Source organism: Chlorocebus sabaeus, chromosome 12 (genome assembly GCF_047675955.1).
Source record: "Chlorocebus sabaeus isolate Y175 chromosome 12, mChlSab1.0.hap1, whole genome shotgun sequence".
NCBI classification, from domain to species: Eukaryota; Metazoa; Chordata; class Mammalia; order Primates; family Cercopithecidae; genus Chlorocebus; species Chlorocebus sabaeus.
Window position 1 is genome coordinate 50,169,349 of NC_132915.1, and position 21,975 is coordinate 50,191,323.

The 21,975-nt window shown below is 35.5% G+C and overlaps 1 protein-coding gene across 5 annotated transcripts in view; it reads left to right on the forward strand.

Annotated features, from left to right (window-relative positions):
• FOCAD (focadhesin) overlaps nt 1-21,975 on the forward strand; it is a 322,164-nt gene that overhangs the window by 188,186 nt on the left and 112,003 nt on the right. For all 5 annotated transcript variants that reach the window (XM_073021655.1, XM_073021653.1, XM_073021657.1 and 2 more), the window contains 4 exons: nt 4,071-4,205; nt 7,420-7,470; nt 8,411-8,494; nt 15,943-16,069. In XM_073021655.1, the coding sequence (XP_072877756.1) occupies nt 4,071-4,205; nt 7,420-7,470; nt 8,411-8,494; nt 15,943-16,069 (397 nt within the window). The remainder of the gene's footprint in view (nt 1-4,070; nt 4,206-7,419; nt 7,471-8,410; nt 8,495-15,942; nt 16,070-21,975) is intronic.

Genomic DNA, 21,975 nt, shown 5'->3' on the forward strand with positions numbered 1-21,975 from the left:
TTAATTAGTCTGGCTAAAGGTTTGTTGATTTTACTCATCTTTTCAAGAAACCAACTTTTCATTTCATTGATCTTTTTATTGTCTTTCAGTCTTCATTGACTTCTGCTCTGATCTTTGTTTCTTTTGTTCTACTAATTTTGGGTTTGATTTACTGTTTTCTAGTTCTTTAAGATGTATTGTTCAGTGGTTTGTTTGAAGTTTTTCTACTTTATTGATGTAAGCACTTTATTGGTATCAGCTTTCCTCTTAGTACTGCTTTTGGTGTATCCCATATGTTTTGGTATGTTTGTATTCTTCATTTGTTTCAAGCAATTTTTCACTTTCCTTTTTAATTTTTTCATTGACTGGTCTTTCAGGAGCATGCTGTTAAATTTCCATATGTTCGTATAGTTTCCAAAATTATTCTTGTTACTGATTTCTAGTTTTATTCCATTGTGGTCAGGAAAGCTAGTTGATATGATTTCCATTTTTATAAATTCTTTTAGACTTGTTTCGTGGTCTATCATATGGTCTATCCTTAAGAGTATTTCATTTGCTCCTCAGCACTCTTAAGATCTTATTGCATGGTCTTTTTGTCTTAATTTTGAAAATATTGGCCGGGCATGGTGGCTCATGCCTGTAATCCCAGCACTTTGGGAGGCCAACACCGGTAGATCACCTGAGATCAGGAGTTCGAGACCAGTCTGACTAACATGGTGAAACTCCATCTCTACTAAATCCCAAAAAAACATTAGCTGGACGTGGTGGCACATGCCTGTAATCCCAACTACTTGGGAGGCTGAGGCAGGAGAATTGCTTGAACCCAGGAGGCAGAGGTTACAGTGAGCCAAGATTGCACCATTGCACTCCAGCTGGGCAACAAGGGTGAATCTCCATCTCAAAAAAAAAAAAAAAGAAAAGAAGGAAAGAAAATATTATTCTCAGTTGTTCCTTTTCACGTAGTCTGTGTTTTTTCCCTTTAACTTTGAGGATTGTTGTTTTGTCTTTGGTGTTTAATGGTCATATTATAATGTATTAATATATAAGCTTATTTGTATTACAAGTTAAGTTAGAGAATTAATGTATTTTATTAATTTTGGAAATTCTTAGCCATTACTTATTTGACTAGTGTTTTTTTTCTATTCTTTAAAAAAATTTATTTTGAAATTTCTTTAAACTTATAGAAAGCTTAAAGGATATATACATAGAATGGAGCATTATTTGGCAATAAAAAGAAGTGAGCACTAACACATACTACAACATGGATGAACCTTGGAAAAGGTATGCTAACTGATAGAAGCCAGACACCGAAGAGCACATATTATATTATTCTATTTATAGGAAATGCCCAGAATAGGCAAATTTATATATAGAGAAAGTAGATTTGTGGTTGCCTAGATTTGAGGAGCTTAGGGGGCAATCAAGAATGATGAATGATTATGGTTTTTTTGGGAGGAGGTGATAAAAATGTTTCAAACTTGAATGTGATGGTTGTGTGGCTTTGTAAGTATACCAAAAACCAGTGAATTGTACACTTTACATGAGGAATTGTATGGTATTTGAATTATATATCAAAAGAGCTGTTGTTAAAAGAGAAAATAGATAATTATTTCATGTTTTTTTCACCCTTCTTCCCCTAATATTAACATCTTGCTTATGTAACTGTAATACAGTTATTAAAACTAAGAAATTAATATTGGTGCAGTGCTGTTAACTGAATTATGGACATGTGTGTTTAAGATGTCCTTTTTCTGTTCCAGGATCCCATGTTGCATTTAGGTGTCACATTTTTTTATTAGCCCGTTTTCATACTGCTGATAAAAACATACCCAATACTGGGCAATTTACAAAAGACAGAGGTTTAATTGGACTTACAGTTCCACGTGGCTGGGGAAGCCTCACAATCATGGCCTTTTCTTCTGCCCTAGGAGACTTTAATTGCTTGAGAATAGTGCAAAGCTCTCTTATTAGTTCTTCAGTCTCTTGGCCTTTGTCCCTGTTCTGCACTGTTTTCTTTGTTTTGCTTTGTTTTTGTTGTTGTTTTTGAGACAGAGTCTCGCTTTGTAGCCCAGGCTGGAGTGCAGTGGCATGATCTCGGACCACTGACACCTCCGCCTCCTGGGTTCAAGCGATTTTTGTGCCCCAGCCTCCCCAGTAGCTGGGACATATGCCTCCATGCCTGGCTAATTTTTGTATTTTTAGTAGAGAGGGGGTTTCACCATGTTGGCCAGGCTGGTCTCGAATTCCTGACCTCAAGTGATTCACCCGCCTTGGCCCCGCAAAGTGCTGGGATTACAGGCATGAGCCACCACGCCAGGCCCAAATGAATCTGTTAAGAATAGCTTTTAAATTGTTTTGTGTTTCTTAACTTGAAATCCCTATAGCCTGCCTTTTCTTTTAGATTTGGTTCTGACTGCTTTGATATTCTAGGTATTCTGTGATCTACCAGCCTTTCCCCACCAATACTCATGCTTTTGTACCTACAACATGTTTTGTGTTTGACTTGTGCTTTCCATTTTCTTGTGGCATGGCTGTGTGATTTCTGTTCATTCTTTCTTCAAGTCTCTTCCCAAGCCTTATCGTCTCTTGATACCCTCCATGATGACTCCCGCCCACTGACTTATCTTTCCTCTATAGATTCCTCTTGAAACTATTTTCTGTTGAAATAGTTTAAAATCATATCATGTACCTTTTTGTTTCCAATAATTTAGAATGATGTGTCTTTTTCTTCCTTTACAATAAGGTGTCAAGTTTTTGAAGGATTAGATCATCCTTATATTTTATTGTTTCTCTGAGTACTGTATACCACTCTGGGTATGCAACTGTGCTGAATTGATAACTTTTAGAGAATTGGTTTGGGTTTTTTTTCAAATGCTGATGATTTATAATATCAGAGTTACTTCTTTGTGTAAATGTGCCTACTGTCATGCCTGGTCTACAGTACTGCCCTTAGGAAAGGTTAGTTGAACCCAAATCATGTAGGGGATCCCAAATCAAAGAGTATTTATTATTCTACTGTTTCACGAGAAGTATAAAGTAATAGCAAATGCACTGAATCCAAGTTTTCTCAGAAATACTCTGTCTACTGTCTTTTCTTTGAACCTCTTCTTAATCTGTCTCCTTAAGTATATATTACTCATTTATCTTTGACATTTTTAAATTTACTACCTTATGTAGTTTTTCTAAATAATTTATACTTGTAGATAGAGAATAATTGTATGTGTTAATTACAGCTTAAAAGAAGAGATTGGAATATTTTAGAAAGATTAATTCTTGTTAAAGCCTATCTAATTGATCTGTGTTTGCATTCTTCCTATCTGAGTCTCAAAATTTTCATGAAATGTCTATCAGTGAGAATATCATCAGTGTTAGCTGGAATTGAACTTAAGAAGACATTTGACTATCTATAAAACCAGATATTGAAATGAATGACGAACCCCTGGCTTAAGAAAATTGGGTCAAGTTAGAAATGCTATAACATTTTTGCTGGGCTTTAGATTTATTTTATCATTAATGACCTCTTAAAAAACCAGAATTGACTTTTAAAATGTCTTAAATTATTATGTTGAATACTACAGTTATTCTCCTGCCTCTTAAAAGCTTGTAAGGTGATTTGAGAATGTTTGATTTATATATGTTAACACTTCAGTTTTCTGAGTGGTGATATTGTTTCAACAGCCTGAAAAACTCTAAAAAATGTGGAACCCTGGCTTTAAAAATGTGCTAGCATTGTCTTACCCACTTTGTTTCAGGGACTGGTTCTTAAACAATGTATATAGCTAGATAATCTGGAGTTAATTTTGTGTGTGTCGGTGAGAGTGAGAGCTTATGTGCTTAGGAGAGAGTTATTTACTTGGTTAACTAAAAGCAAAGTAGTAAAAAAGCAATTGTGTGAGGCAGGCACAACTTCAACAGTTTACATTGGTTTAAGTAATTTCATTTGAGGGGTGGTACCTTATTAAATCCTATCTTCTAGGCATAGTCTTATTTTTTTCCTAAGTTTCCTTACAATAAAATATAGTACTCTTACTTAATGGCTTTATATATGTTGGGGTCTTGTTCGGTGTTGACCTTTTTTATTTGCTTCACAGGTTGTTTGTATTCGCTCTACTTGGAATGCTCTCTCTCCAAAGCTAAGTTGTGACACAAGACCTCTCATTCTGAAGACACTGAGTGAACTATTTTCTCTGGTTCCTTCTTTAACAGTCAATACAACTGAATATGAGGTATGCATTTGGAGCTCAACACATTGCCTGCTTCTTCATTGGAAAGATGTGTGTTATAATAACTTTTGGAATAAATATTCCTAATCTGTTGTTGTTGTTCTGAGACCATGTTGATACGTTTATGAACTCTTAGGAGTAGAAGGATAGCTCCTCATCAATCTTATGTCTAAAACTTATTTACATAAAGGATACCACCTTTTAATTATGAGCGTATTGTCAAGATTTTAAAGTCATTGTCATAAAACTAGTGTTTCCAAAATAATAGAATTCATAAAGCCAACAATTTAAAATCATTTTTTTAATGTTTTAAATTCTAAAAAATAAGCCACAAAGACATTAATAAAGGCAGGACAGACTCTCCGAACTTTGTGAATTACTCAGTGTTTGTCGTTGTGATGAGCTGAAATACTTGGTGGAAGATTCTTTGTAATAAGATTCATATATTAGTGCTTAATATTTTCTTCATTATCTCTTCTTTGAGTGAAATGCATCAGAGGGTAGTGAATTACATTTATGCCTCTACATTTGTAAGCCATGTTTTTTTTCATGCTCTCCTTTTTCCTTTTCCCTCAAAGAGCAGCTGTTGATTTTCACTTGCAGTCTTGTTGAACTTCTCGTTTGATTTAGTTTTTCACAGACTTTGATAAACTGCCATTCCAGCCATCAGATTCCAATAATAGTCCCTTATATATTTTAGATCATCTGATTAAGACAGGCTTAGAAGATACTTCCGCTCATTCTAAATGCTGCACAATGAATAAAATCAAATTTATCCTTACTCGGCTATACAATACCTATCACAGTACCTGGTGCATAATCTGTATGTAGTAAGTAGTTGTTGAATGAATGAATCAATACAGGATATTTTAGTTTATTCTTACATGTAGCCTTTTTTTTTTAGGGTCTTAAAAAAAGAATCAGTTTGTGACTCTGAGTATATAGTTCACCAACATTCTTTCTTATGGCTGCAGTTCACAGGCACATGCTCTTATATTGTCAGAGAGTCTACAGGGCTACTGATAATGAGCTAAGACTAAAAGCCAGTGTAAGGCCTTATTGGGTGTATTTACTTTCTTTTTTCAGGGGCTAAAATCATATACCTTTGTGTTGCTTGTACCTTGAGTTAATCAGATTTTATTACAGGTTAATTTATGAATTGGTTTGTGTGTTGGTTTTTTGTGTTGGCTTATCCATGGTTGTGAATTATCTTTTGGACTAGATTTTTTTTTCTTTCAGATTTTACATTCTTTTCCTCTGGTATCTTATTTTGGTTGTCTTCATGCTTATATTAGGGTTCCTCTGTTGTTCAGGCAGACTGCTTTGGGTTCATCCTCTCCATCTCTTCCAGTCCATTTGTGGGGGGTCTCTTCAGTGAACATAGTCCCCTTAAAAGCAGAAGTGAAGAAATGTAGAAGGGAGAGACCCTCCTTCCTCCTCCCCCTTTTATCTGTGTGTGTTTAGATAATTGGTTTTTTAACTACTTAGAATTTGTTTGGATGTGAGCCAAAGTTGAATTTAATTTTTCCCAAAGCAGTTCTTAAGTCATTTCTATCCCTAGTAACTTCATTACCTTAAGTTTCCCTAAAATGTAGTCCAACCTGTTTACACCAAGTCCATAAAGCATTCTGGAATCTGGCCTCATTAGTGGTCTGTATCCTGCACTCGAAAAAAATTAAACCGCTTATAGTGTCCTTATCTTCCTCCAAACTTTTCCATTTATTTTCCTTTGTTCATAGCATTCCCTCTATCTCAAATTACTTTCCTTTTCATCTTTAATTTAAAAATATATTTTAGGAAGAAAAGGATTGTTTTACCTCATCCCATCTTTTGAGAGTTTGTCTGCAAGCTGGAGTCTTTTGTTCCCAAAGTTCTTTATACTGTTCTAAGAACATTTATTCTATTTATACTACAGATATAGGTATGCATGTATTATTTTCCCCATTGAACTATAAGCTTATTGAAAATAGAGTCCATGATTTAATTATAGTGTATTTTCTGAATTGCTTTGCACAGTGCTTGCTTCACTTATTCATTGAATCAGAATATATTTATTAAAACTGCACTAGGTCTTAGAGATACTAATAAGTATAGTCAACCCTATTTTTAGTACCTATTCAATTCCCAGCACTCTTACCAGTTTATACCAATTAGTTTTAATATCTAATAGGAAGGTATCATTTTTTATTGTGTAGTTACAGAAACTAAAGCTTTGAGAGACCTATTTATTTGACAAATATTTATTGAGTATCTGCTATATTCTAGGCAAGTAACTTGACTCAGACTGTAGTTAAAAAGCTAAGTGAGAGCTGGTGTCTGAACCCAGGACTTTCTAGTTTCATATCTTTTGTTTTCACATTATACTATGTTATCAGTCCCTGCCTTCTAGAAGCTCAAAGGTAGTTAAAGGAGACAGATATGAGTGATGATAATTATAATAACATTTGATGAGCACAGTTAATTAAAGAGCAATGAGAGTGTGGTGGAGAAAATGACAAACATTCTTATCAAGAATCCAAGGAAATTATTTATGTGTGCTATTGGACTTGGAACTGGAAGAATTAATACACTGTTGCTTCCCATTGAAGTTTGGGGACTAGAATATGCAAAGGCAAGGAGGTATAGAGGAACCTAATATGATTTAGAAGGGCAAAAAGTTAGATGTGGTGGCAATGAAGACCACCGACTGTTAGAAGGTAAATGGCTTTTATGCTTAATCAATTATTTAATACACATTTGTCTTCTTTGAGGAACTGTGTGGGTTCTGTGGTCTAGGTCTTTGAAATGAAAAACACATAGTCACTGCCTTAAGTGTTGTACAACCTCATAGCGAGTTAGTCATGATAGATACTGAGGTGCACCATGTGCCATATGGCCACCTGGAGAAAGGAAAACTCTCTTCTGGGTAGGCTAGAACAGTGGCATGAAAGAGTGACATTTCTGTTAGTACTTGAAGGGACTAAGAGTAAGAAATGGTTAGGTTTCTAAATTTCATAATCTTAAAATCTTAATGTGTTTAAAATATCCATGTGCTTAGAAGATGAGTTTGTTTCTGAATATTTACATTTTATGAATGATGGATGAATACACATCAAGTGAATTTCTGGTGATGTTATTTTAAAAGTGACTTAATTTTCATTATTTGCTACTTTGGATTGTTTGTTCTCAGTTTTAGCTTGGTCTTAACAATTTATTCTTTTGTTTGTTAACTTTTCAGAATTTTAAAGTTCAAGTCCTCAGCTTTCTCTGGACTCATACTCAAAACAAGGTATTATCACAAGGCTTGTCAGTGAATCAGAGCAAAGCTAGGGAAATAATTTTGAAATTTGTAAAATAAGACTCTTAGGATAAAAGGTACAACTGTCTTGAAATAATGGGTTCCCAATTTTTAAAAAACATATGATTATTCATAAGTTTTGGTTTTAAAAATTATTCTCAATTGATGCCCATTAATACATTTTTACCATAAAGTGCACTTAATACTTGGTGAATCTGACAGATGGGAAGAGGAACTGTTGATATTATTTTATATTTTTATATGGTCTTTCCCCTTTCCTGCTTTGCCCTGTCCCCACCAACAAGCATACCAAAGAAACAAAAAGTCCAGTCCATTTTTTAGATGTTGTTACCAATCAAGGATTATATATGGAGACTGCTGGTGGTGGTATACCTAACTCATGGATGAATGAGTATAGATTCCAAAAGGCTAACTTGTCCTATTAATAGGTAGAGAATCGAATCCAAACCTAGGCCTATCAGACAGTAACTCCTTATTCCCCTTCTGCTAAATCATACTACTTCATGGAGACTTGAGCAATTATGAGTTACTTTATATTTAATGTTCAAACTAGGATAAAAATTTAGTATTTTTGATCTCCTTGCCCATTTTTAATTGGGCATATTCTCCAGAAAAATGTTTATTGCTGATAATTTTTTCCAATTGTTCTTACTTCCCTTCGCAGACCCTTTCACTTTTTTTTGCAATATTTTCTTTTGAAACGAGGATTAAATTTCTTGCTCTCTTCTGAAATTGCTAGTAAATACACTTTTGGCCTAGGCAAAGCTTTAATACCATTTTCAAAGCACTGACTGTAGAATCTTGGGATTGGTGGGGGAAGGTTTCTTTCCCCCACCAGATTTGATGTGTAATGTATGTTATGTGCTTTTGTTCACTTGCTTTTTTTTTTTTTTTTAAAAACCCTATCTAGGACCCAGTTGTAGCAAATGCTGCGTATAGATCCCTGTCCAACTTTAGTGCAGGAGAACACACTATTCTTCATCTGCCTGAAAAGGTAGGCATATCTGCTTTCTCACTGGTATTTCTTAATTTGCTAGGGTTTACAACTTTGTCTGTCTCATCTTAGGAGATCCTTACCTGATGAATATATATGTAACCCTAGATTTGTTGTCCATGCAAGATAAAAATTCATACCCATTATTTGTTTATCTATAAAAGACTGCAGAGGTTTGAAGCAGACGGAAGACACCAATGATGCAAATGAAATCTTAAGTTGACTGGGTATGTGACTTGCTCCAGAGCTGAGTCACTCATAGGAATCACTTTGCCTAGTTAGTATACCATCCTGGACTTTAATCCAAGCACGGCCTTCATAGACTAAGATTTTATACCACCTGTGCAGCCAAAGATCTCTATTTGTGATAAAGAATGTGATGCCATATGAAAAAATCTGCTTTTTTTTTTTTTTTTTTTTTTTTTTTTAGTATATATTAAATGGTATATAGGTTAGCCCCAGAAAACTGGATGAAGAAAGTATCACTCTGTTTTAAGGGTTAACACACAGTGTGATATTATCTTCGTTTTTAGACTAAACTAAACACATACAACCTTTTCTAGTATCTGCCTATTATAATCAGCTTTAAATTAGTAGATCCTATTAAGGGGTTAAATATCTGATTTCTTATTTAGTGCCAGTATGAATTCAAATGCATACAGATGTTTATTGAATGCCTCTGAAGTGTCAAGCAGACATTGTGTTAGATGAAGTTACATGTAACATTACTCAGAATCTGTCTTTGAGGTTAAGTGGCAAGAAGTTTTGGTGTGAATTCCTTGGGATCCTCAGGCATTAAAATGGGTTTGACTTTTTCTTCTGGATTCTGTTTATACTGAGATTAGATGCCAGTAGGAACCAGGCAAACTTCTGTTTACTAAATTGAATTGGAGCCACCATATAAAAAGGATTGAAAATAGGCTCTTGTAAAACCATTTCCTAAGTCAGGCAGGATTTCCTATGTCATTGAGGACTTACAAAGACAGACTGACCACTTGACATGCAGTGATCACAAATGGGAAAACTTAAGTAAAGATGTTTTATGACTCATACAATTAAAAAGGTGAGACTTCAGACTGCACTCTGGTAACTAGCAATACCCATTGTTGCTTTAAAAAAGAAAAGAAAAGGAAAAAAGCTACATGTAAATTTGATATGCAAACACCTGCCAATAGATTAGCTACAGCATCTGGAGAGGTACCTTTTATTCTTGTTTTTAATAGGCAATTATTCATTTAAATCACAACATAAAAATTACCCTTATTTTTACCTTTTGTTCCTAAAATAGTCCAGCTGGAGTAATAGCTTTTATTAAATAACTCCAGCATACTCTTGACATTTAGTCTCTACCTTTTAAAATATTGACATGTTTATATATTTTTTTTTTCTGATTTGAGGTTTATATTCAATTTCCAATTATGTTTGCAAGAGTTTATAAGTGCTATACTCAGTCAAATGTTAGCTACTTCCTTAATCTAACTCTTCTAAACTCTTTGATCCCTGAATAGCCATAAATAGCTCTTTATATCTTCCAACATAAATGGTAAATGTACTTAGAGTTGGGGTTTTCTATATATGTTTGGGTTTTCAGCATCAGAGTGAAAAGAGCTATAAAGGAAAGCTATAAGGCTTATCCTTTTGTAGCTATGCTTTTCAGCTTTTTTTTTTTTTTTTTCCCTGCCCTAATCCCCTTCTGGGATATGACCCACTCCAAAAAGTAACAATAGCTTGCTGCAGTGGATATTCTGAACTGAGGTTGAGATGAGGGGTATAAGTGGTTTGAAAGAGTCTTCCTCACTCTGACCCCAGCTTCTGATACCGAGGACCTATCTCTTTATGGAGAATCCTTGCTTCTAAGACCACATCATGCATTCTTCTTCTTTTCATTGATTGCTACATTTCAGTTTGGCTGTTCGAACACCTAAAGACTAAAAGTCTAGAAAGTGTTCAATGTATTCATATCCCAAACAAGTCCCCAAAGGCTAAGGATACAGCCTGGTCAGTGCTTCACCTTAGTTTTGCAGATGTGACACTATAAAACAGTGATGTGAAACTGCAGCTCATTTTTCTATAAAAATGTATTTTCAAATGTTTTGGAAGTTCCTATCAAGTGGGACTTCTGTAATGTAGAAACTAAGATTCTTTGTTGACAGACATTACTCTACACTAAGGGCAATTGGTTTACACACAAGACTTAAGGTTACCTATTTTTCCAGTGAAAATGTGTCCATATTCTCTCTTACCTATGGAAACTTGTGACAAACTTTTGAGCCCATCGTGAATTTCAAATAGAACTAAAAAATATATATATATTTATATATAGTTATATATATATATAGTATCCTTACAAATGTGGCTACTTTGTGAATTATAATTCAGCTACTTTTTAAAGTACTGATTTTCTTTAAATTTACTTAAGAAATACTTTACGTTGATTGCTGAACATCAATTTATGTTGTATAACTTGTTGAAAGTTAACAGACTGATAGAACAAAAAGAGAGGAGTGGCAGATATCAGAACAAAGATTTAGGGTTGAATGAAACAGTACATCTAAGGTAAGGTGGAAAATGGCACTGGATAGATGGTAGAGCTGAATGAGATACAATAATATGAGTTAAGAATTTGAATACCATGTTGATGAACTCATCTTCCTTGTCATTTGTTATTAAGAATTTCTGTGGGATTAGAGGTGATGGACATGTAATACTTGCATTGGTTTAATAATAATTTATTTGGTATGTACGAAGTGCTAAGTCCTACCTTAAGAGCTGAGGATATTGACTGAATGCATGTATTTTGTTGGTTTGTAACAGGATCATTGTTAATCACTTAAAGCACACAGATGTAAAATTGGTTCAAAAATGTCAGGGGACTTCTTTGAGGACATGTTGATTGTAATGTTGAAAAATAGATAAGAATGATTTTTCCCTTTTAGCTTTTATTTTTTCTGTTTTTATAAAAGCTGGTTACACTTTCCCTGGCTTCTTTAGCACAAAAGAAAAAACAAACAAAAAAAACTATAGAGAAGTTTCCTTGTTAAAAGAATCAGTAATGGATAAACATTTAGGTAGAAGATACTGACTTTCCTCTCTGACCTGGTTTCATTAAAAAACATTCACCTATTTAAAAATTAAACTTGTTTTCTTGATTTCTAGGGTTAATTTTAGAAATAATATAAAAGAACTGATTATGCATTCAGGGTTGGTATAAATATGGTGTAACCCGTTTGGCTTTGATTTAAAGTGAATGTCACTGCATTCATCAGAAGCTGTTTCTCTTTTTAACTGAATAATTTATGCAGATACTTGACGTGTTCCAAATAAAATTCTCTGTTTATGCACAAACTCTTGGATTTCCATAGGTTACAGACACAGAAAGTTGGTTGAAAGATTGTCCGGCTCAGAACCCACAGTGAGGCATTTTGTGGGATACACTTTCCAGTATAGATGGTCCCTAATTATGATGATTGGACTTACGATTTTTCAACTTTATGATGGTGCAAAAGTGATACATATTAGGTAGAAATGGTACTTCGAATTTTGAATTTTGATCTTTTCTCAGGCTAGTGATATGTGGTAAACCACTCTCTTGTGATGCTGGGACGCAGCATCAGATCGCAGCTCCCAATCGCATTGAATCACAAGGGTAAACAACTGATATTCTGTAGTGTTCTGTGTTACCAGATGGTTCTGCCCATCTGTAGGCTAATGTAAGTGTTCTGAGCACACTTAAGGTATGCTAGGCTAAGCTATAATGTTTGGCAGGTTAAGTGTGTTAAACGCGTTTTTGTCTTCCAATATTTTCAACCTACGATGGGTTTATTGGGACACAACCCCCATCATGAATCAAGGAGTATCTATATTCAATTTCAAGCAGGTTTTAAAAGTAAATTATCAGCCGGGTGTGGTGGCTTACACCTGTAATCCCAGCACTTTGGGAGGCTGAGGCAGGCAGATCACTAGAGGTCAGGAGTTTGAGACCAGCCTGGCTGACAAGGTGAAACCCCGTCTCTACTAAAAATACAAAAACTAGCCCGGGGTGGTGGTGGGGGGCCTGTAATCCCAGCTACTTAGGAGGCTGAGGCAGGAGAATTGCTTGAACTCTGGAGATGGATGTTGCAGTGAGCTGAGATCATGCCACTGCACTCCAGCCCAGATAACAGAATGAGACTCTGTCTCAAAAAAAAAAAAAGTAAATTATCATTTTAAACTTTCCATTTAAGTTTTTTCAACAAAGCTTAGTTATAAGAGGTAGGTCATTTTTGTTGGTGGTGTGTATGTGTGTTTTAGTAGGTTGGCACAAAAGTAATTGCAGTTTTTTACTTTTGTGCCAACCTAATAGATACATATGCAGTTTTTTGTTTTTCTGAGTGTTTTAGCAGCTAATATATTATTGCCAAAATTTTATAACTTTAACAGGAATTCTTTCAACTGAGTTCTCTTGATTCTCTATAGTTTTACTTGCATTGACCTTATTAAATTGTTGCATGCAACCAGGGGGAAAGACTGGTATTAGCCTAGGGAAGGTAGAACAAATAATTCTTTTAAGAAGTGATCAGAGGAGTAAAGAACTTACTCATGTAACCAAACACCACGTGTTCCCAAATAATCTATGGAAATAAAAAATTAAAAAAAAAAATGATCAGAGGAGAAAGGAAATTTAATGGAACCAAAATGTAATAATAAGTGCTAATTTGTCCAGGAGAATCAGCTCACCTATTAGGAAACAAAATTGAAGGAGTGATCAAACCATTATAAATACATATAGTATATAATCTATTATTAAATTATAATACATGTGTAATTTCTTTACTAAAATGTATGCACATTTAAGATGCAGACATATGCTATTCACTGCATAGAATATAATATAGCACACAGTTATGTGAATATGAAATTAGACAATTTAAGATTGATGGGTTGGTCAGTTTGCTTTATTCCCAGTCTAATAACTGTTTCTTTAGTGGCCCTTAAAAATATTGATGACCCAAGTGCAGTGACTCGTATTAAGTAATTAGGTTGACTGTGCAGAAGGACAGGATAGGAGGATAGCATAAAAGTTGTACAGAAATGATCATATCCCTTTTATACTAAATAATTCTGGAAGCATTTGGTCATTTGACATAGTTTGCACAGCACTTTAAGGTTCCTCTGGTGGTGTCAATGACTGTGCCCCGACTCTCCACCCAGCTTGCTCTTTTCCTTCTACTCCCCTCTTCTTCCCCTCCCCCTCCTCTTCCTTTGTATGCCTACATACCTTCCTCCCTCCCTCTCTCCCTCCTTAGCTACTTCCCTTTCCTTCCTTCCTTCCTTCCTTCCTTCCTTCCTTCCTTCCTTCCTTCCTTCCTTCCTTCCTTCCTTCCTTCCTTCCTTCCTTCCTTCCTTCTCTCCCTCCCTCCCTCCCTCCTTCGTTCCTTCCTTCCTTCCTTGACATATGATTCACATGCTGTACAACTTACCCATTTAAAGTATACAATTTAGTGGTTTTACTATATTGAAACAATTGTGCAACTAATCACAGAGTAACCACAATCTAATTTTAGAACATTTTCCCCCCTAAAAGAAACTCTATTGGCAGTCAGTCTCCATTACTCCATTCCCTCTCCCAGACGTAAGCAACCACTAATCCGCTTTCTGCCTCTGTAAGTTTGCTTATTCTGAACCTTTCCTATAAATGGAAGTACACAAGATGTGGTCTTTTGTGACGGGCTTTCTTCACTTAGCATAGTGCTTTCAAGATTCTTTCATGTGTAGCATGTATTTGTACTTTATTCCTTTTTATGGCTGGATAGTATTTCATGGTATTGATTTATACTATATTTTGTTTATATATTCCATCAATTGATGAACGTTTGGGCTGCATCCGTTTTGGGGCTATTATAAATAATACTTCTATGAATATTTGTATGCAAGCTTTTGCGTGATCATGTATTTTCATTTCTCTTGGTTATATACCTAGGAGTGAAACTCCTAGGCCATATAGTAACTCTGTTTTTCTGTTTTCCCAAGTTATTATGATGTGTAAAATGTCAGGAAGCAAGGCAGAAGGACTCAGAACCAACTTCTTTCTTAGGACTTTTTAGGCCACTAGGATTGGTTAGAATCTTTAAGACAACTCTTGATGAGAGTAAACCTGGAAGACTGAGTATTCACACAGACCAGACACTTGAAAAACCCTACTGGTCAGAATTAAAAGGTTTGTGAACATGCCAGAGTTTCTCTGATACACAGTGATTTTGACAGACGCTTTTATACCCTATCTAGAGTATACTTGATAGTTATCTTTGTAAGTACGGCTGATTCAGCCCTCTGAGAATTAGATACTTAATATTGAGTCTGAAATAAATCCTGTCTTGGACAGTGCTTGGGTAGTCAGGTTGCTTTCACTTCTCCTTCACTAGTGAAGAGAACACTAGTTATGGTTGAAAGGCTTCTTTGGAGTTGAGATTATTATACTTAAGAGAAGCATTTCTTTTCTGTTTCTTTTACCCCCCTGCAAGAATCCTGAGTCAGTACAGTTCCTAAATGGAACAGTGCTTTGGGGACCTATGAAGAAGGCAGTCTGCAGGCGTTGTTAATTATTTCTAAAAATAAATCTGGGAGACAGGCTAATGGTAATGACTGAATTCTGGCACTTTATGGTTATAGAAACCACTTTTATATATTTTGATTTCCTCCCCTAATGCTTAATTATCTCCATGTGGGCATTATGATAGAGTGCCATTGAAGGTATTAAAAATTTAATTAATTGCTTAACAGTTACATCTTATGAAAACAATGTGGAAATCTTTTTACATTTTTCATTTTTGGTTCAAACAAACCTAGCTAATCAAAGAGCAACCACAAAATCTTCAAAATGCAAATTAGACACAATAATGTACAGCTACCAATTACAGATTTCAGTGTTTTTGTATTCCATAGCAACAAACTGCCAAGTCTTTAAAAAAAAAAAAAGTCAACTAAAGCATTCTGTTGTTCCCTGAGCTCTACTATATATTCTACTGGAAGATTTTAAGCTCTGTCATAGAAGTATTACTAGAATCACAAATTTTTAAAAAGGTGTTCAGACAAGGCAAATATTTAACTATGAGCTATAGAAGTTAAATATATTGAGTATATCAGTGTTTGCGTTTTATTTTTGGATGGTATAGGATTTTATTAGTTTTCTATAGTAATTATTGCTTATGGTGACTTACAGTGATTTACTGTGTTAACATTAGCTTTTTATACGGATCTGAGATTGTGTCTAATAAGATGACTAGAGTCATGACCATTTAGTTAATCTGAAAAATGAGTAGATTTAAAAAATTAATTTCAATGGTCTTTTATGTTATAGAGTGATGGAGTCTAACAAAATTTTAAAATCTTGTCACAAAAAGGATACAGAAAAGATTTTGCATAATGTTTTATTATTATCCTCTCTATGATTTTTTCACTTATCATTTCAGATAAGACCAGAAATTCCCATTCCTGAAGAGTTGGATGACGATGAAGATGATGAGGATGTGGATCTTTCAGTTCCTGGCTCTTGCTATCTCAAACTGTTGTCACTCACCCCCTCTTTGGTTTTACCAGGTGACTCCTATTTGGTAGTAGAGAAGCTAGCATTTTTTAGTGATTGGATTTGTCTGATTATATTCTTTTGTGATAGGTGCATACTATAGTTTAACCTTATGTGCATATTTTTTAACCAGAATGTTAAATGCACCCATCTGTTCTATCGAAACAGCTTGAGGTAGTATGGTGTTTAAATCATATGAAAAAACGTTAGATCTGAGTAGCATTGTACAAGAAAACTAGTGTAAACAACTGCGTTCACTGATAATTAAAATTCATTTGAAAGGCTAAATGTATTCCACAAGATGAATTTGCACTGGTACTCTAGGTCATTGATTTAAATAATACTTCATTATATAAGCCGAGTGAAAAGATCATTAGACTATTCAGAGATTTACTGAGTAGTTCATTATTATACATTTATTCTTTCTATAGAGTTATGCCAAAGATGTTACTGATTTATTTGAGAGCTATAAATTAATGCTTTTCAAAGATGGATCAAATCGTATGGTCATTCAGTTCTGATGTAAAACTTATAGGGCCTTTAGCTTTTAAAAAGTAGGCTGGGTGTGACGGCTACACCTGTAATCCCAACACTTTGGGAGGCTGAGGCAGGCAGTTTGCTTGAGGTCAGGACTTAAACACAAAATTAGCGTGGTGTGGTGGTGCATGCTGCAGTTCCAGCTACTTGGGTAGCTGAGGCACAAGAATCAATTGAACCTGGGAGGTGGAGGTTGCAGGCAGCTGGGATCATGCCACTGCATTCCAGCCTGGGTGACAGAGCGAGACTCTGTCTCACACACATACACGCACACACACACACAAAATAAAGCATTCTAATGCTTATATGTGGTAATTATTCTATATGTATATTGTGTTTAGAAGTTTTCACCTGCCCCTGTTACTCTATGCCATACCCAAGAAATGGTAGACGATGCCATTTGAAAAATATGTTTGATTGTGGACTGTGATTAGGAATTTACGTTATTTTATTTTGAATATTATTTTCTGATCATTAAAAAGTTATTTAAAAATTCCCCAAGTGATTTATTGTGATTAAGTAGCTTTTCTATATTAGACAACATCTTGCTTAGTTTTGTTACAATTCTACTTTGAATGTTCATGGATGTAAAAATTTAATTTCTGGAAATGAAGATCAATGAAAGCAAAAAATGCCATTTTATCTTCTCAGTCATAATCATACTAGCCTGTAATGGTGGAAGTTTTTTCCCCCTGGTTTCATGCCTCATGGAAATTCCTGGGAAATTCAGCCAAATATATACTATTTATTTCTAGACAAAGCTTCTTTTACAATTCCCTGCCTCCTTTTATTAGAGAAAACTGAATGGCCAAGTTAGACAAAGAGTTCATCTTTTCTCTTCTCCTGGTATCTAGAAAGAATCCTCAAAGACTTGTTCACTCTTCCTCTCTTCTGTTCTTCCCCACTTCCTACCTCTTAGCTTTTCAGAGTCTAAGACCTCCCTAAAGTTAACATGAGTCCAAGGAAGGAAAAAGCCTTCAGTTATCCAAAGTTCTTTCTTTAACCTGAAATAACCTAGAGTCAAAAGTCCTTTGGGGTTTTTTAAATGGTATTTTTTCACTCATATATGTATCCCTCATCACAGTGTGTGGTGTCAGAAGGAGAAGTGGGGGGATATTTGTTGCCAAGGGGTGCTGCTGTTTGTCCTCTCAGTACAGAATGTACAGTGCTATGGTGGCTATTACCTGGCGCTTCTACATTGTTTGTACTTGGTAGTTCCTAGTACCTTCGCTTGAGAAAGAAGTGGAAGAGTTGAGATCAACAACTGCATTTGTTTGAGAAAATTTAGTAATTTGAGTGAGGTGGGTGATCTAGATGCTATGTTGGCAAACTGTCCCCATGGACATTTCTTCGTTGATTATTAGAGAACTATAAAAAGTGTTCCTTTGATTACTAGAGAACTAGAAAAAGAACCAGGAAAAAGGCACCAGCCTTAGGAATATATACCCTAAAATGCACAGGATGAATAATATATATTAGTCACCAAATGCTACAGACAGAAAAGTGGATTGTGCTGAATTTAAGTGAATCCTGCCCCTTTCTCCTTTTAATTCCTTTCAAATGAACACAAAAACAGCTGTAAAGTGAATCTAGGAATTTGCATTATTTAAATAGAGATGTTATTGATATTATTTTAAAAAGTTTTGAAATAATTTTACACTTGCAAGAAGTTACAAAAGCAGTTTAGAGAGTTCTGTGTACCTTTTTTGCCCTGGTGCTCTACTTGATAACATTTCACATAACCATAGTATGATATTAAAACCAGAAAACTGACATTGGCACAATATTACTAACTTAAACTATAGACCAATTTGAATTTTGTAGGTTTTTTTCCCCAAATATGTGTAAACTTAAGGGATTAGCTATTTATTTGAGGGGTTTGGGCCATCACCCTAGAAGATCAAATCCCAAACACCATAATTGTAATTGTCGAAATCCTGAAAGATTAAAATACCTAAAGTCTAAAATCCTCAAAATCACAATTCTGAAATCTCAAAAATATAATTCTAGAAAAAATAATGAAAAGTGTTTTAAAAGATGTATATTTACATTTTAAAATGCAATTTACTTGAGAAACATAAAAACACAATAGAGCACTTCATAGATCACTTTGCACAATAAAATAGGCAAAGTAATGTACATATTTTTGCAATCATAAACAGATATACTAACAACAGCCACAATATAACAATTAGGAGCAGATGAACTGTATCCATAAATAAATAGCCCTCAGAACAAATAAATGCTTATCACTATGATTGGTGGTTGTAGCTCCCAGCTTTGTAACTGCAGTCATCTGAAATACTCTGATGCACAACTGAAGTCTTTTGACAAAATCAGTCAAAAATCTCGAGCTCGAGACCAGCCTGGCCAACATGGTGAAACCCTGCCTCTAATAGAAATGCAAAAATTAGCTGGGCATGGTGGCAGTCACCTGTAATTCCATTTACTCAGGAGGCTGAGACAGGAGAATCACTTGAACCTGGGGTGGAGGTTGCAGTGAGCCGAGATCTCACCACTGCACTCCAGTGTGGGCAACAGAGAGAGACTCCATCTCAAAAAAACGAAAAACAAACAAACAAAAACCTCAGCGGGTCACCACTGCATATGCAGTCATTCAAAGAATTGAGATCTCAAGATATTTTATGTTTCACAAATGCAGATATACAAAAATGACACCTCTACTTATTGAGGAAGTTTCAACATTTTTACATACGTACACGATACGTACACACAAAGTCAGTGTTGTGATAATGCGCTTTTGTGGAGTCAGATTTGTAAAAAAAAAAAAAATGCATAAAACCAATTAGAACTCTTTAGAAGTCTTTATGTAATTTGTATTTCCAGTATTGGAATAGATGCAAAGATGAAATACATAGCATAGCAAATTGGCACTATGTGTGAAGGGGCGGAAGTTGTATATGATTGAATAATTTGGCAGGGGAGATTTCTTGTGTTTTTTGCCTGTGTTTTCACTTCTGTGATCTTCAAAATGTGAACTGCACTTGTATTTGGAGAGTAGTTGTGGTCTACAAATTTGGTGAGTATATGTTCTCCATTTGAAAGTCTGGTTATTGCTCAGCCATTGGAAATAAGCAATTTTCTGCTTTTGCAGCATCAGTAATAATTAGCTCTTGAACTTCTTTCACCATTAAGTAGCCTTGTACACATAACTTATTGCAACCTTTTTGTGAGAGAACAATTTCGCATATCTCTTCCACTCTGTTGTAAGGAATATAGTAAGAAGGAATGGTATTTTGCTTCTCCAATACCAAATCTATTTTAGTCACATTTCTTCTGAAAGACAGAATCAATAGGATATGTATATAGATATATGAGAGGGGATTGATTAGGATAATTGGCTTACATGATTGTGGTGGCTAAGTTGTGTGAGAGACTGTCTGCAAGCTGGAGATTGGGATGCTGGTAGTGTGGCTCCATTCAAGTCCGAAGGCCTCAGAACCTGGGAAGTGGGTGGTGTAACTCTCAATCTGAGGCCAAAAGCCTCAGGACCCAGGGAGCTGCTGGTGTAAGTCCTGTAGCTTATAGGCTGGTGAGCCTGGAGTTCTGATGTCCAAAAGCAGCAGCAGAACGCTATCTCAGCTCTCATAGAGAGAGCAGTTCACCTTCTGTATTTGTTCTCTCTGGGTCTCTGTACAATTGGATCATGCCCATCAACATCAAGGGCAGATTTCCGCCGTATACTACTCAGACTCACATACTAGTCTCCTCTGGAAATACCATTATATTCCCCAACCCCAGATAATGCTTTACCAGGTTTCTAGGTATTCCTTAAGCCAGCCAAGTTGACACTTAAGTTCACAAGTTCACCCCTCGTCAACTGGCACCCATATGCATCTCCTTAACTTCCAAATAAAGATAGTAACAAGGTAATAGTTCTGCCTAACATGATGCAACTATCCTGTGTACAACTGAAAATGCACTAATTCCTACCCCAGGATTAGGCTTTTAGGATTTCAGCATTTGGGATTTTAACCTTTTGGGATTGTGATTTTGGGGATTTTAGATGTTAGGAAGTTTAGACTTAAGGAATTTTGATCTTCCAGAATTTCAGCCTTTGGGATTATGGTGTGTGGAATTGTGTCTTTTGGGATTATTATTAGCACTAGTTTTTTATATTTATTCCAAATAGTTACCTGTATCAATTGTTTTTTCTTTTTTATTGCTGACTGGCATTTCATTGTGTGAATGTAACACAGTTTGTTGATCCATTCAGCTGTTAAGGACATTTGGGTTGTTTTGAGAATTGATATCTGACACTTTGTATCCTATGAATTTTCAGCTTCTTTTTAAATTCCCATCTGGTCATTGGTAAGAAAGAGATTGGGGAAAGCTCAAAGGCAATGGGAAAAATTCTAGTTGCTAACTTAGTATTTAGGGGAAGACGAAGCTCTGTACATCAGCTACACTTAGCCTCCTGGCATCTTATCCTCATTTATATTAATCCCTGGACTGGTGTTAGTTAAACATCTGTAGTTCGCTATAGAGCTTGGTAAGCAGAAAAATTCCATTGCTGGGTTAGTCTATGTGCAGATATATACTTGCCCCTTGGCGTGTTTCACCTTTTGCCAGAATAGGATCCCTTCTGAGAAAGGATGAACTTACTTTCTTTCATCATAGTGCCTCTACGCTCACAAACAGATGATTCATAGCTGCATTCTGGAAAGTCTATAATTATATCCACTTTGAAGCAGTCCCTGCGTATGTGTATGCAGAAATTGGGGTACATGGCCTACAATTGGATATTACTCATCTTTTTTGTATAAATGGTATATTGATCATTTATGACAAGAAGGTGTGGGGAGTACATTCAGGTTGAGTAATTGAAGAGAGTTTAATAAAGAACCTATTTACAGTTATGTTGTCAAGGTTAAGGGAAACTCACAAGAAATGTCACACTGCTTAATGTCTCTGGCCTACAGAGATAAGGAGAGGAAGAAGAAGAGAGAGTATCTGTATTATAAATAGGGGTGCCTAAGGGGAGCCAAGACTTTAAGAGGAATGCGGGCAACCTGTAGCAATCCTGCAGGAAGTCCTGTGTCTGGGGAATACATCTCCTGACTTTACTGTTTTCACCCCTTGATGTCCTGCCAGTGACTCCAGTGGTTGAAACCAACCAGAAGCCAGAGGACATAGGAGCCTGCTAATGCCTTTCTTTAAAGACTGTTTTTCCAGCGCACAGAGCAGGGTTGAGAAGGATAGAGGATAGATAAGAAGGAGTAAGTGGAAAACATTGCATACTGGTGTTTTTGAACTTTGAATGGAGAATCTTGATTACATCTAGGAGGGTCCTGTCAGAACTGGGTATATAATAAATGCTCCAGTGAGCTCTTGCCGCCTGTAATTCAATCACAGTCATTTA